Here is a 14,312-nt window from a genome sequence, read left to right as displayed (position 1 = left end):
ACCCCCAGGCTAACCAGGCCGCAGCCAGGCCCCCACTTCATCCACCCAGAGGCCACCTCCGGAGTGTCCTGAGTGGACATGGGGCAGGCGGAGGCAGCTGGCTGTCATCCTCATTAAAATTCTTTTTCAAACGCTCCTGTAAGTGGCCTGCTAAAGATAAACTATCAGGAGAGAGGCCTTCAAAGAAAGTGCTCTAATGATGCAATTATCTTCAATCAACTCAGAACATCTTTATTACATTAGAAAGGGGCAATCCATCTTGGAATGCAGAAAGAACTGATCTAGCCACAGACGCAGGCCTGGCCTGGAGGGGTCTGAGGGCCCCTTTCAGTCATGCTTCTAAATTTGCATGGAGAGAAACTTTCTAATTGAATTTCTCTAGCTGAACTGGATAAAGTGTCACCCAAAGCTAGATTTCATTAAACAACTTTGGTTTTTCAAAAATAAACATGTACGGATTTAGGCTGCTGTTTCCGTGTTCTGGGATATTAATCGGACATAAAGGCGTTACCTGCAAACCAATCTCATGATTTATTCTAAAACGCAGTCGGGGTTTCTTCCGTTCCGGGAGAGGCTGCAGAGCGGTGCCTCGTCTGCAGCACCCCAGAAGGTTTTTAAACCAAAGATTGGTTCAGTTTTGGAAAAATAATCCGAGTAAGTGCAAATCTCTGTCGGGCCTTGGCTCCACCTTCTACGAGCCGGGTCAGGGATCCCTCTCCGCCAGAGCCGCGGGGGCCCCGGGGACAGCCCGGCCCCGTCTGGCCGCGTCGGTCGGAAGCCCGCGCCGCGGGGCTTTTCCCAGGTCCCAGGTCCCGCGACTCCGGACGATTCGGCCGAGCAAGTGCGGAGCGGGAGAGGCTGACGGTGAATCCGACACCCAGCGACTGACCTCGCGCCCCGGCGGCCCGAGGCGCCCTGCCTGTGCCCCAAGCCCTGCGTCGCAGGCGGGTGAGAGGTCGGCCCCTCCGCCTTCTCCGCGGCTCCGGACCCTGCCCGGGGACCTTCGACGTGCCCCGCCGGCCGCTCCTGGGGCCAGGCCGTGGGACGCCAGGGAGAGCGCTCGGCAGCTACGGGTGCCTGAAAAGCCATTAAGGTCAGGGCACCTGAGGCCCGACCACAAGGCGACAGAAGCAGGGTCCTCAGTCCGGGCGCAGCGTCAGTCAAAAGCAGCCCCCAGGGTTCGGAGGGACGCCTGGGACACAGCAGGCACGCGCCGAGGGTTCAGGCTCCGGGCTGGGGGCAGCGGGAAGAGCAGCCGGCCAGCGACAGAGGGACGACACTACGGGAGGCGCCGGCGCCGCCTCTCATGGCGCCGAGCTCTCCGCGTCTCAGGGTCCGCGCGCGGTCCCGACCTGTGCCCGGACCGCGGCTCAACCAGGTCGCGCCCACTGTGGGCTCCTGCGAGTGGGGAGGCTGGGGCCAGCTCCTCGTGCTGCCCGGGTGTACCAGCCACCTCCCAACCGGGCCGCAGCGCTCCGGGAGAGGACAGCCGGGCTCTGGGAAACCGACAGGCGTGCGCCAGGCAGGCCGGGGCTGGGGCGCACGAGTCCCAGTCGGCCGTCCCGCCCTCCCGGGTCAGCGAAACCAATGGACGCCTGGGCCCACGCGGCAGCGACAGCGGCGATTGGAGAGCTGGGCATGAAAGGGGCGCCGCCTTTTTACAGGGCTCTGAGGGCGGGTCGCCGTGGAGCCCCCGCCAGCCCCGCGCCCGCCGGCCAGCGCATGGCCCCGGCGTCGCTCGGCATGAACCCTGCTGGGCTCAGGACGTGCAGCGGGGACCGTGCGGGGCCCGGCCCGTTGCCCTTCAGCGTCGAGTCGCTGCTGCAGGCAGAGCACTGGCTGGGCGCGGAGCCCGCGGAACCCCGGGAGGAGAGGCCGCGGGGCGCCGCGGAACCCGGGGCCTGGGTCCCGGCGGCCGCCCCCTTGTCCTCCCCACGTAAGTGCCCTGTCGCACGGTCCTGGGCTGCGAGAGGAGCCCGCCCGGCCCGGGGTCGGAGGACTAGGGCGGGAAGGACGCTGTCTCTCCTAACTTTGGAAAGTAACCAGCCACTAACGCGCCGGCCTGGGTGCAGAGAAAGAAACCAGCCCACAAGAGCCCACCCGACCCCTCCCGCGCGCGCGAACCCCACGGCGGCTCCCCGGTCCCACGCCAAACAGGCTTCTGCTCTACCCTGGGGCGGAGCCCGCAACCCAAGACCCGGGGCTTCTTGCCTCGGAGTCTGTCTGGCCGAGCACTCCCCGCGATCGTTGACTTCTGCTTGGCCTCTGCGCTCACCGCTCAGTTCTTGCGGCGGCTTCCCGCCCAAGTTTTTCGCTTCTCCAAGTGGGCAGAGTTCCCCTCCTCCCGAGGGACGCAGGGCCACCGATCTGGGGAGGAAAGCCCGAGTCCACAACGGCCCCCCTCTCCGCGCGCCGTGTCCCCGGTGCCTCGCTTCTATTACCCCGGAGGTTTGGGGGGATCTTGTCTCCACTGAGGCCCGCGGTCACGAAGCCGGGACACGCATCCGGAACCGTCCTTGGCGCGCACTGCTGGCGTTTGAGCGCCCGCTTTGTGCTCTTTCCCCCCAGGCGCCCCCAGCCCTTCACCCTGCGCCCTCAGGAAACACAAGAACAACCGCAAGCCGCGGACGCCCTTCACCACCGCGCAGCTGCTGGCGCTGGAGGGCAAGTTCCGCCAAAAGCAGTACCTGCCCATCGCGGAGCGCGCCGAGTTCTCCAGCAGCCTGAGCCTCTCCGAGACGCAGGTCAAGATCTGGTTTCAGAACCGCCGGGCCAAGGCCAAGCGACTGCAGGAGGCCGAGCTGGAGAAGCTGAAGCTGGCGGCCAAGCCGCTGCTGCCCTCGTTCGCCCTGCCCTTCCCGCTGGGCGCCCACCTTCACGGCTCCCCGGCCGTGTATGGCGGCGCGGCGCAGGTGCCGGGACTCCTCGCCGCGCCCGTGGCCGCCTACGGCATGTATTACCTGTCCTAGGGCTGCGAGGCCGTGTGCCCTGGGGGTCCGCTGGGGAGGAAGGGCCCGCGCGCGGCGGGGTGGGGGGTGTTGTGTTCCGCCACCGGGGCCGCCCCGTCCCAGGGTCGGAGACGGGTCCCCGCGAGCGAGCGGCGCCCCGGCCGGGTCCTTGCTCCTGGTGCGCGGCGGGCGTCTCGGGGTTCTCTTCTTGTCTCGTTTTTCAGGTTTTTGTTTTTGTTGTTGTTAATACTGTGTTAAAATGGATGCCGCAAGACTGTGAGTATCTTACGGATATTTAAAAACTGTTTTTAAAAAGTTATGTTAGTGCAAACTTGCCTGAAAGACAGTGAAAATAGTTTTATAGTGTCCTCGAAATGGACAAAATAGGGCTTTCCAATGTGTACAAAGCAGCCAATAAAGTATTCTGAGGTTTACTCTGTGGACCTGTCTCGGTAACCGCGGCGGCTCCGAAGAACTTAGTAGATTGTTTCTGGCTGCGGCGGCAGGAAACTGATTCGGAACAAAGAAACGACAGGAACAGTTTGGTGCCGGAATTGCTAAAGAGAAACTTACCAACTACTTTCACTAACTAGGTTTCTCAGCGTTGTGAGCGAGTGGAAACTTTCACGCTTATTGTAGGGAATTTTTCCCGCGTTCCTTTATTTATTTATTTATTTTACTAGAGAACGTCCGAGGCGAAGTGCTGTCTCTGTGGCATCATGTGCGCGAGGGTGTGTGTGGTGAGTGCGCGCGGGGCGTCCACGCGTGGGCCCCGCGGCCTCGGAACCGCGGACTCGGTGGAGCGCGGACCGCACCGCGGGCCTGGCGCCGTCGCTTGGCTTCCGCGGGGACGGAGCTGGAGCGGGACAGCGGTCGGCGTGGTCCGGCGGAAAGAGAAGGAATCGCAGCGCACCCGCCGCAGGACCGGCGGCGCCAGCGGCCAGCTACGTCCTACCGACTCGCCCGGATTGCCGGCGGCCGGGGACCTGCCGCTCAGCCTTCTGCTGCCTTTGACAACGTGCTGACATAACGTAGGAATCGGGCACCCAGGCGCCAAGCAAGAGGACGGTCCGACCCTCTCCCCTCTCCGAGGGTCTGCCCTGCCGCCCCCAATCCTCCGACTCAGGGCTGGGGCCGTGGCAGGCGATCTTGGGGTTAGCTCACCTCCCCTCCCTCACCCGCAGGGCTGGAGGGGTCACCTGGGTGGCAGACCGCCTCGGCCGCGTGGGCGTAGGGACACGCAGTGACCACGCGAGAGGCCAATTCCAGGCCCTTCTCTCCCTGTAATCACTGCAGGGCTGGGGTCCTGCCGCCTGCGAAGGGGAAGCACTGACTTTTACTGGGCAGGCAGCGGAGGTGCCGCTCCACGGGAAGCAAGGATATTACTGCATTAATTTGCATGTCCTAACCATCATTCTCCCTCGGTTTCCTGGAAAAATGCAAACTCAGGATGAATTTGAAAGAGAAACTAACGCAGTTCTTGAAGTGCAGCTGCTAAGAATGAAGGCCTGGTGATGGGAAGGGGGAGGAGGCCAGACGCGTCCATTCCCTCCTGGGTTGTGGGCCAGCGAATCCTGAACCTGTGCTGCTTAAGCTCAGAACCCAGCTCCAGTCACGATTTTCAAGGGGCCAGACCCGCCTGTGGTCTTGAAAGTGCCAGAGAAGGCAGGTGGGGGCCACTGCACCAAGGGAGCTGGACGAGGGGCCCAGGGGCCCTGAGAGCGACCACCCGCCTTCTGTGTGTGCCCAGGCACCTGCAGGAGCACATCTGCAACTTTTTAAGGCCCGTCAATACTTTGATCCTCTTCTCCACACCCCAGAGCGCTGGGCAGCCCGGGGCTGGCAGAGGAATCGGCTGCATCAACTTGCTACGGGTCTGCGTAACCAGTTCTGACCAAGACACCTCCCCAGGGCGCCTCTCCTCTCAGGACCCCACGGAGCCGCTCGACCATCCTTTGTCTGGCTCAGGGCTTGGCCCCCAGACCACTGGAGGGTGAGGGAGGCTCTGTGGAGGCCCAGAGCCCACCAGCTGGGTGCCCTTGCTGGGAAAGGCTGAAGCAAACTTCTCAAGACCAGGACTTTTCCGTTGTCCTAGACCAGGCTCCCAGCCAGGGCAGGAGCATTGTGGACCTCTACTGCCTGGCCACCTTCTCATAGACAACTCGGGCCCCTGAACGCCTTGGGCCAGGTCCTGGGGCCGGGGGACACTGCCGGCCATCTCCTCGGCCACTGTGTCTCCAAGGCCTTGAGGCTGCCCAAGCTGGCCTGAGCCAACGCGGGAGGATTCACCCATCAGGACCCTGCATGGAGGAGTCCGAACTCCAGAGTCCTGCTCCCCCCAACCCCGCTGGTTCCCAGCCACCTGCCTCATGCCCGGCTGCTGGATTTGGGGACAGCAGCCCTGCCCTTGGGAGACTACCTGGACAGGGGGACAGGAGAGCAGTTCAGGGCAGACCACGCCTCTCTGGAGGTGCAGGGGCCACCTGATCTGGGGACAAGGAGTGGGCCAAGTTATGCAAAGGTGTGGACTGTGGTGACCCCGGTAGTGCCAGAGTGGGGAAGGTGGGGCCATGGAGGACCCTAGACAGTGACCCACCCAGCAAGCCTGGGTCTCAGGAAGACTGCCCTGAAGCTCCCACGCCAGGGTCACCTCTGGTTCCTGGGTGGGGATCAGGCTGGACCCCAGGGTCCCTTCCTGTCACCCAGTCAGCTCTAGGGCCCCTGCTGGCCCCCGAACCAACCTTGCCTACTCTGTGTCTGGGGATGCTGCTCTTGGCCCACCCCAGGCATGGACCCCAGGCCACAGGTCTTGCGCCTGTGGACCGCTCAGAGGGTTGGGCCAGGTCAGTCCTGCTTCAGTACTTCTGGGGGAGGGACTCCCGCAATCTGACCATAGGTTTTGAACGATCATAAAGAAGCAGTTGCCGGGAGGGTAGAGGCCCTCTCATGGGACTCCTAAAAGTAAACACTGGCTGCTTCTTAAGCTGGGTTGTGGGGCTGTGGTATCTACTGTCCTTGCCAGGACGTGTGATTTATTTTATTTTATTTTTTATTTTTATAAATGTATTTATTTATTTATTATTTATTTTTGGCTGCATTGGGTCCTCGTTGCTGTGCGCGGCTTTCTCTAGTTGCGGCGAGCCGGGGCTACTCTTCGTTGCGGTGCGCAGGCTTCTCATTATGGTGGCCTCTCTTGTTGCGGAGCATGGGCTCTAGGCGCACGGGCTTCAGTAGTTGTGGCTCGCAGGCTCAGTAGTTGTGGCTCGCGGGCTCTAGAGCGCAGGCTCAGTAGTTGTGGCGCACGGGCTTAGTTGCTCTGCGGCATGTGGGATCTTCCCGGACCAGGGCTCGAGCCCATGTCCCCTGCATTGGCAGGCGGATTTTTAACCACTGCGCCACCAGGGAAGCCCAGACGTGTGATTTTACATTTGCTTTTGTGCGTTTAAAACATTTCATAACAAGAAAACACTACTTAGGCAGTACTTCCAACAGACTGTAAAGGTAAAATGATTGGCATGTTAAGAAAAATGCCATTTCTGCATCGCCAGAGATGTCATGCTTCATGGACACAGCCAGGGGCAGGCACAGGGCAGGGTTCTCTGCTGGCCTCGCTGGTCCTAAATCTGTGCACTCCCTCAGGAAGTATTTCTGAATCACTGTACTGCACTGTGTTTCCCTGGTGTGATAATGCATAATGCTATCCAGATGGCCTGAAGCTCTGGTACTTTCATTTGACTTTTAAAAAAGTGTTGCCTCATTAACTAAATATACACAGTGTTTGCTATTGCTGATATTCTATACATTATGCTGTATTTCCATTGATTAGACCATTAAGAAAAATAACCATATAGCAAGTTAACTGACATGGCCATGATGATAAGATGCTAAATTTCAGAGGCAGTAAAATGTGAGCAGGAAATGTCTCAGCATGTTATGAAGCACGTGTTTTTGAAAACCACACCAAACAGCTGCATTGTTCCTTTACGCATCCAAGAGGTGTTACCGTTCTTCCAGGCTGACTTTGAAAATCTGTAGAACGAGGAACCATGTACTCACCCCTACCCTCAGCGAGCCCCTGTTTCCACAACTTGGGGCGGTGAATGCTGCACTCAGAGGCCCAGAGGCAGCGCCCCCGGACCCTGCAGGAGGCTGGGGAGGCCTCAGGGGCCAGAGAGGATTGCGTTCCTACCCGTGTAAGCAATTGTTTGGGTTTTCTGTTAAATGGAACTGAAACAAAGCGCAGTGGTACCTGTCTCTTACCTCTTTCTCCTGTCTTACTGGGCTGGCTAGAGCCTGCAGCGTGAGTGTGGCTAGAAGTTTCCAGAAGGGGCATTTTGTCTTATCCTTGCTTTTTAAAGGAAATACTTTTAACATTTCACCATAAGCATGATATGTGCAGGGGGGTTTTCAAAATACCTTTTCCAGGTGACGTACATTTCCTTCTGCAACTAGTTAATAGGACGTTTTATCATCAGTGAATATTGTACTTTATCAAATGCTTTTTCTGCATATATTGAGATGATCAGTTGATTCCCCCATTCAATCTGTTAATGTGGTAAATTATAGTGCAAAGTTCGATTTCTCCATATTCTTTCCAACACTTGCTATTATCTGACATTTTGATTCCAGCCAGCGTAGTGGGTGTGAAGTCTCAGGCTTTAATTTGTGTTTCCCTGATGGCTAGGGATACTGACTATCTTCTCATGTGCTCATTGGCCATTTATATATCTTCTTCAGAGAAACATCTATTTAAGTCCTTTGCCCATTTTTCAGTTGGGTTGTCTTTTGTGTTGAGTTGTAGGAGTTCTTTATACATTCAGGATATTAAATCCTCATCAGATACAGGATTTGCAAATATTTTCTTCCATTATGTGGGTTGTCTTTCCACTTTCTTGATTGTGTCATTTGAAGCACAAACTATTTTAATTTTGATGATATCCAATTTATATATTTTTAATTTTGTTGCTCATGCTTTTGGTGTCATACCTAAGAATCCTTTGCCAAATCCAAGATCATGAAGATTCACTCTGTTTTTTTCTTAAGTGTTTTATAGTTTTGTCTCCTACATTTAGGTCTTTGATGCACTTTGAGATAATTCTTGAATATTTTGTGAGGTAAGGGTCCAACTAGATTCTTTCTCGTGTGGTTATCCAGTTATCCCACACCATTTGTTGAAAAGACTACTCTTTCCCCATTGGATGGTCTTTTTATGCTGTCAAATATTACTTGACCATAGGGGTATGGGTTTATTTCTGGACCCTCAGTCTATTCCATTGATCTATATATCTATCCTCCTGCCAGCACCACAGTGTCTTGACTACTGTTGCTTTGTAGTAAGTTTTGAAACCTTCCTATTTTGTTCTTCTGAATGTTTTGGCTATTCTGGGTTCCTTGCAATTCCATATTAGAATTAGGTTGTCAGTTTCCACAAAGACGTCCACTGGGATTCCGATAGAGATTGCATTGAATCTGCAGATTAGGGACTGTTTCAGGAAATATTGACATTTTAACAATGTTAAGTCTTCCAGTCATGAGCGTGAGATGTTTTTCCAATTATTTAGATCCTCTTCAATTTCTTTGAACAATGTTCTATAGCTTTCAGGGTATAAGTTTTGCCTTTTTTTTTGTTAAATTTATTCCTAAGCATTTTATTCTTTTTGATGCTATTGCAATTGGAATTGTTTTCTTAAGTCAATTTTTGGATTGTTCATTGCAAGGGTATAGAAAGATAATTGATTTTGTACATTGATCTTTTATCCTGCAACCTTGCTGAGTTCTTTTATCAGTTCTAATCATTTTTCAGTGAGCTCCTTAGGATTTTCTACATACAATATCATGTCATCTGTGAATAGAAATAGTTTTACTTCTTCCTTTACAATCTGGATGCTTTTTCTTTCTTTCTTTCTTTCTTTTCTTTTTCTTTTTTGCCTAATTACTCTGGCCAGAACCTCCAGTACAATGTTGGATAGAAGTGGCCAGACAGGTATCCTTGCCTTGTTCCTGAAAGCATCCAGTCTTTCAGCATTGAGTATGATGTGAGCTGTGGGGTTACCATAGATGCCATTATCAGATTAAAGAAGTTCCCTTCTATCCTTAGTTGGATTTTGTCAAATGACTTTTCTGCATCAATTGAGATGATCGTGTGGTTTTTGTTTTTTATTCTATTGATATGATGTATTATACTAAATGTTTTTCTGATGTTAAACCAACCTAGCATTCCTGGGATAAATCCCACTTAGTCATGGTGTATAATTCTTTTTTTTTTTTTAATATTTATTTATTTATTTGGTTGCACCGGGTCTTAGTTGCAGCAGGCAGGCTCCTCTTAGTTGCGGCTCCCAGGCTCCTTAGTTTCGGCACGTGGGCTCCTTAGTTGTGGCATGTGAACTCTTAGTTGCAGCATGTGGGATCTAGTTCCCTAACCAGGGATCGAACCTGGGCCCCCTGCATTGGGAGCATGGAGTCTTAACCACTGCACCACCAGGGAAGTCCCATGGTGTATAATTCTTTTTATATGTTGCTGGATTTGGTTTGCTAAAGTTTGTTGAGGATTTTTGCATCATAGTCACAACAGATATTGGACTATGCCTCCCTTGTGATGTCTTTGGTTCTGGTAACACACTAATACTGGACTATAAAAGGAGTTGGAAAGTGTTCCCTCCTCTTCTGTTTTTAGGAAGTTTTTGAAAAATTTGTATTAATTCTTCTTTAACTATTTGGTAGAATTGGTGAAACTATCTGGTCCTAAACTTTTCTTTAGGGGTAGTTTTTTTGTGTGTTTTTTTTTTAACTAATTTAATCTTTTCAGCTGTTATAGGTCTATTCAGATCGTCTGTTTCTTCTCGAGTCAGCTTATGATTCTGTGTCTTTCTAGAAATGTGCCCGTTTCATCTAAGTTATCTAATTTGTTGGGATACAATTGTTTCATAATATTCCTTCATAGTCTTTTTTATATCTGTATGGTATGTGGTGATGCCTCCACTTTCATTCTGATCACTGGATGTAGGATTCTTGACAAATTTTTTTTTCTTTTTTTTTTGGCTGCGCCTCAAGGCACGTGGGATCTTAGTTCCCCAACCAGGGATGACCCATGCTCCCTGCGTTGGAACTGTGGAGTCTTAACCACTGGACTGCCAGGGAAGTCCCCTTGACAGTTTTTTAATAGCATAAGAGCACTTTGAATATGTTATCTCACTTCTTTCTGGCGTTTGTTATTTCTGATGAGACGTCAGCTGCTACTTTTATTATGATGTGCCTGGACGCCCTTTGCATTTATCCTACTTGGAATTCATTGAGATTCCTGGATGTATAGGTTATTTGTTTTTCAATAAATTTGGGAAGCTTTCAGCCATTATTTCTTCAAATGTTTTTGCTCTTTTCTCTGTCTTCTCCCCCTGGTACTCCCATTACATGCATGTTGGTGTTCTTAATGGTGTCCCAAGTTTCACTGAGGCTCTCCTCATGTTTCTTCATTATTTTTCTCGATGTTTTTTGGCTTACATAATCTCAATCAATCTGTCTTCAAGTTCATTATTCTTTCTTCTGCTAGTTCAGCTCTAATGTTGGGTCCCTCTAGTGAGTTTTTAGAATTTTTCAGTTTTTGTACTTTTCAACTCCAGAATTTCCATTTTCTTTTTTAAAAAAATAATTTCTATCTCTTTATCGATAGTCTCTATTAGATGAGACATTGTCATCAACCCTTCTTTTCATTCTTTAATCATAGTTTCCTTTAGTCCTGTGAACATGTTTATAACATGCTTATAATGGCTACTTTGAAGTCTTTTCTGATAGATTTGACATCCTGTAATGTTCACAGGCAGTTTCTGTTGCTTGCTTTTGCAGATATATGGGTTATACATTCCTGTTTCTTTGCATGCCTCATAATTTTTTGTTGGAGATTGGACATTATAGATAGTATGTTGTAGCAACTCTGGGTACTGGTCCCCCTCCTCTGGGGCTTATTATTATTTGCTTGTTCATTGTTTTGGTGACTGGCTGGGTTATTTCCGTGAAGACTATCTGCCGCCCCACGCCCACACCCACAGTGTTAAGCCTCTGATGTCCTGAGGGAGATGCACCTCTGGGTAGGTCCACAGTCACCTGGGACCACACCCAGCTGTTAAACTCCAGTAATTGCCAGCTGATTGCTCTACTGTTTTCAACAATCCCCTAGGCATAAATTCCTCTACAAAGTAATCCAATCAAGTTCTCTGACACAGTCTTTTCTGAGTCAGCGTTTCATGTTTGTTTCCACCCCACCCCGCTTTTCTTATCACTTGTTTCCCTCCTGTGAACCAGCCTCCAACTTAGCCTGTATCTTGACCCTCCTCCTGAGTGCCCACCACTACCTCACTGTTCTTGAGAACTTGGGCTTGAACTTCTCCACAGTCTGTTGCAAACAGAGTCAGTTCCTTTGGGAAGAAATTAGGAGTGATCTGTTTTTCCGACTTGCTCATCACACCCCCCCATCCCCCCAATCTCTGAGCTGTGGCTCTGGAACTGGGGTGAGGACAAGGGCAAACTTCTGTGTGACGCCCCCTCCAGGAGCTCCACGAGAGGGGCACCAGCCTGGTGTCCTCTCAGCCGCCTCTCCTGGTGAGAACCACTGCCCCACAGCCAGGGAAGGTGAGCAGGGCCTCAGCACCCTCAGTGGTGCCAAGGTAGAGCCTCCACTCCAAGAGCTGGGCTGGGCAGGAGGGAGCCCCTGCTCTCAACCAGCCTCACCCGCACCTAGCCTCAGCAGCAGGCACTGGGCAGATAGAAACACCTAGGCCTGCTGCTCAGGTAAGGAAGCCCTTCCACGCGGAGCCAGGGGACAGGAAGTCTTGTGTTCTCAACTGCAGCCTCTGGCGCAGGGTCCCTGCGTCCCCGAGCTGAGTGGGGAGGAGGGAGTGGTCTTGGGTCAGATACCCCACTCTCCTTTCTTACCAAATTTTCATAGATTTTCTTGGATAGATGCTTCTCTATTTGCTGTTTGCCTGTAGGACCATTCCCAGAGGTTGTAGGTATTGTTGTCTTTTTGTTTTTGTTGTTATAGTTTTCACCAGTTTCATTGGAAATGGGTTGTGGAGCGCCTCACGCTGCCTTCATGTAAGTTAACCCGCAGGTAGTCTTGGTTTGGTTTTTTCAGTTTGTTTATTTGAACCTGGATCTCACTAAGGTCCACACACTGCCGCTGACTGGCGTGTGTCTTGGGGATTTGGTGTCTGGGTCTTGCTCCCTGCGTCCTGGGTGTGGTTCACGTGTTCTGTGTCTGGAAGCTTGACCAGGGCCCCGGTGCCTCTGTGCCTGCCTCACATCTCTCCGGCCAGCTGAGAAATGAGCAACTCCTCCTTGGGAGCACTCCTCCCAAGATGCCTGGGCCTGCCGACAGCATCTCCCACCGGCCGCTCTGAGGCTCCCCGCCCTGCGGCTTCTCTGACCACACTGACCCTTCACACTGCAGACCTGGAAGCGTGAGGGAGCGAGTTCATGCCCGTGGGGACGCCAGTGGACGAATCCTCTGCTCTCGGGTCTCCAGTGGGACAGAGCCTCAATTGCCCACAGTGGGGACCACTCCAATAATGCCCCCCTAGGGTGGGCTTTCCCTCTTTCCTTGTTTCACCCTCCCAGCCCCCCACTCCTGTCCCTCAGGATCATCTCTCAAAATAAACCACCTCCATGCAACCCCTTACCTCAGGCTCTGCCTTGATGTTTTGGCAAGACTATGTAATAGGTTGTGTGGTGAACATCTATCAGGAAACAGCCAGTGTCTGGTTCACCCTTTTCGTAATGTCCGCAGATGCTGACATCAACACCTCGTTACCCAGAGGTGTAGTTCTTTCCAGAAAGGCAGGAGAAGTCCTTGACTTTCCCTTGATTTAGCAGTTTTCAAAAGATGTCAATTCCTGATATCCTCCCAAAGGTAGTCAATGAGGTTTTGCTTTTAAAGAATGATCATGAACTCATGGATTTAAGTATATTTCATGTGTTTCATTCAATGGTAGCTACTGTTCTCAGTGCCACTCACGCTGCCCAGTTCTCGGCCAGCAGGACCTTTGTACGGTGGCTCCTGACGCCCAGCTTGGCGCTCCTCAGTAACTTCCTTGATTCCAAACAACTAGTCCAGGCTTTCAGTGAAGTTACTGATTTAATAAATATGGTATATACATTATGGGTTTATAGCAACACTTCAAATTCAGGACTATGGGGTTTTTATTAACTTCAGTGATCCTAAACCTGTATCTTCTTTCTCCCAAGCCAAAAAATTTAAGTTCTCAACACTACTCAGATCATTTGGTACTTGGGACATTTGAGCTGTTCTCAGTAATTGGCTATTAAAAATTTCACTGAATAGTGAAATACCTTTAGGGTAGATATTTTGAATTTTTGCCAATGTGAGTTCAGGACACATCCCCAGAAGTAGGACTGCTAGGTCAAAGGGTAAGTGCAGAAGTGATTTTGTTAGGCATTGGTAAACTCCACTTCGTAGGTGGCTGCAGCATTCAGCACCCCACTGACAACGTGTGAGAGTATGAGATGCGTGTCCCCCCGCCCCCTGCAACAGGGTGTGCCATCAAACCTTTGGGTTTTGTCAACTGGATGTGTAAGAAAGGGTCTGTGTGTTTTTATTTCTCTTTCTCTTGCTATGAGTGAAATAAGGGTGTGTGTTTCTGTCACTCAGATGCTCTGCTTTGGCTAAGGTTGTAGAAGGACAACACAGAAAAGGCATTTGCGGAAAAGTGAATTGGGGGTGAAAACTCATACCTAATGATTTTTTATTTATTTATTATTTTATAAATTTATTTTATTTACTTATTTTTGGCTGCGTTGGGTCTTCATTGCTGCGCGCGGGCTTTCTCTAGTTGCAGTGAGCGAGGGCTACTGTGTGTTGCGGTGCACGGGCTTCTCATTGCAGTGGCTTCTCTTGTTGTGGAGCACGGGCTCTAGGCGCGCGGGCTTCAGTAGTTGTGGCACGCGGGCTCAGTAGCTGTGGCTCCCAGGCTCTAGAGCGCAGGCTCAGTAGTTGCAGTGCACGGGCTTAGTTGCACCGTGGCATGTGGGATCTTCCCAGGCCAGGGCTCGAACCCGTGTCCCCTGCATTGGCAGGCGGATTCTTAACCACTGTGCCACCAGGGAAGCCCTTTTTTTTTATTTTAAATTTTATTTTCTTTATTTTTTTGGCTGTTTCGGGTCTTAGTTGCGGCATGCGGGATCTTCATTGAGGCATGCAGGATCTTTTCGTAGAGGTGCAGGCTCTTCGTTGTGATGCGCAGGCTTTTCTCTAGTTGTGGTGCGGGTTTTTTTTTTTTTCCTCTCTAGTTAAGGCGCATGGGCTCCAGGGCGTGTGGGCTCCGTGGTTTGTGGTGCTCAAGCTCAGCAGTT

General features: G+C 51.8%; 1 protein-coding gene across 1 annotated transcript; it reads left to right on the top strand.

Annotated features, from left to right (window-relative positions):
• Positions 1–1,504: 1,504 nt before the first annotated feature.
• On the top strand, positions 1,505–3,043 carry LOC309635710 (homeobox protein MSX-3-like). The gene is made up of 2 exons (XM_082407275.1): positions 1,505–1,936; positions 2,569–3,043. Exons 1-2 carry the CDS (start codon positions 1,588–1,590, stop codon positions 2,967–2,969), a joined length of 750 nt encoding a protein of 249 aa, XP_082263401.1. The 5' UTR covers positions 1,505–1,587; the 3' UTR covers positions 2,970–3,043.
• The last annotated feature ends 11,269 nt before the right edge of the window (positions 3,044–14,312 follow it).

The sequence above is a fragment of the Balaenoptera borealis genome (genome assembly GCF_965194805.1).
Source record: "Balaenoptera borealis genome assembly, chromosome: 10".
Lineage (NCBI taxonomy): Eukaryota > Metazoa > Chordata > Mammalia > Artiodactyla > Balaenopteridae > Balaenoptera > Balaenoptera borealis.
The sequence above is the reverse complement of the archived record's forward strand: the minus strand, read 5'-3'. Positions and strand labels throughout refer to the sequence as shown.

Bases quoted from the DNA above. Each gene is read 5' to 3' on its own strand.
- LOC309635710 (XM_082407275.1), top strand. From the start codon at position 1,588: ATGGACGCCTGGGCCCACGCGGCAGCGACAGCGGCGATTGGAGAGCTG. The intron at 1,937-2,568 runs GTAAGTGCCCTG...CTTTCCCCCCAG, and splicing joins CGCCCCCTTGTCCTCCCCAC to GCGCCCCCAGCCCTTCACCC.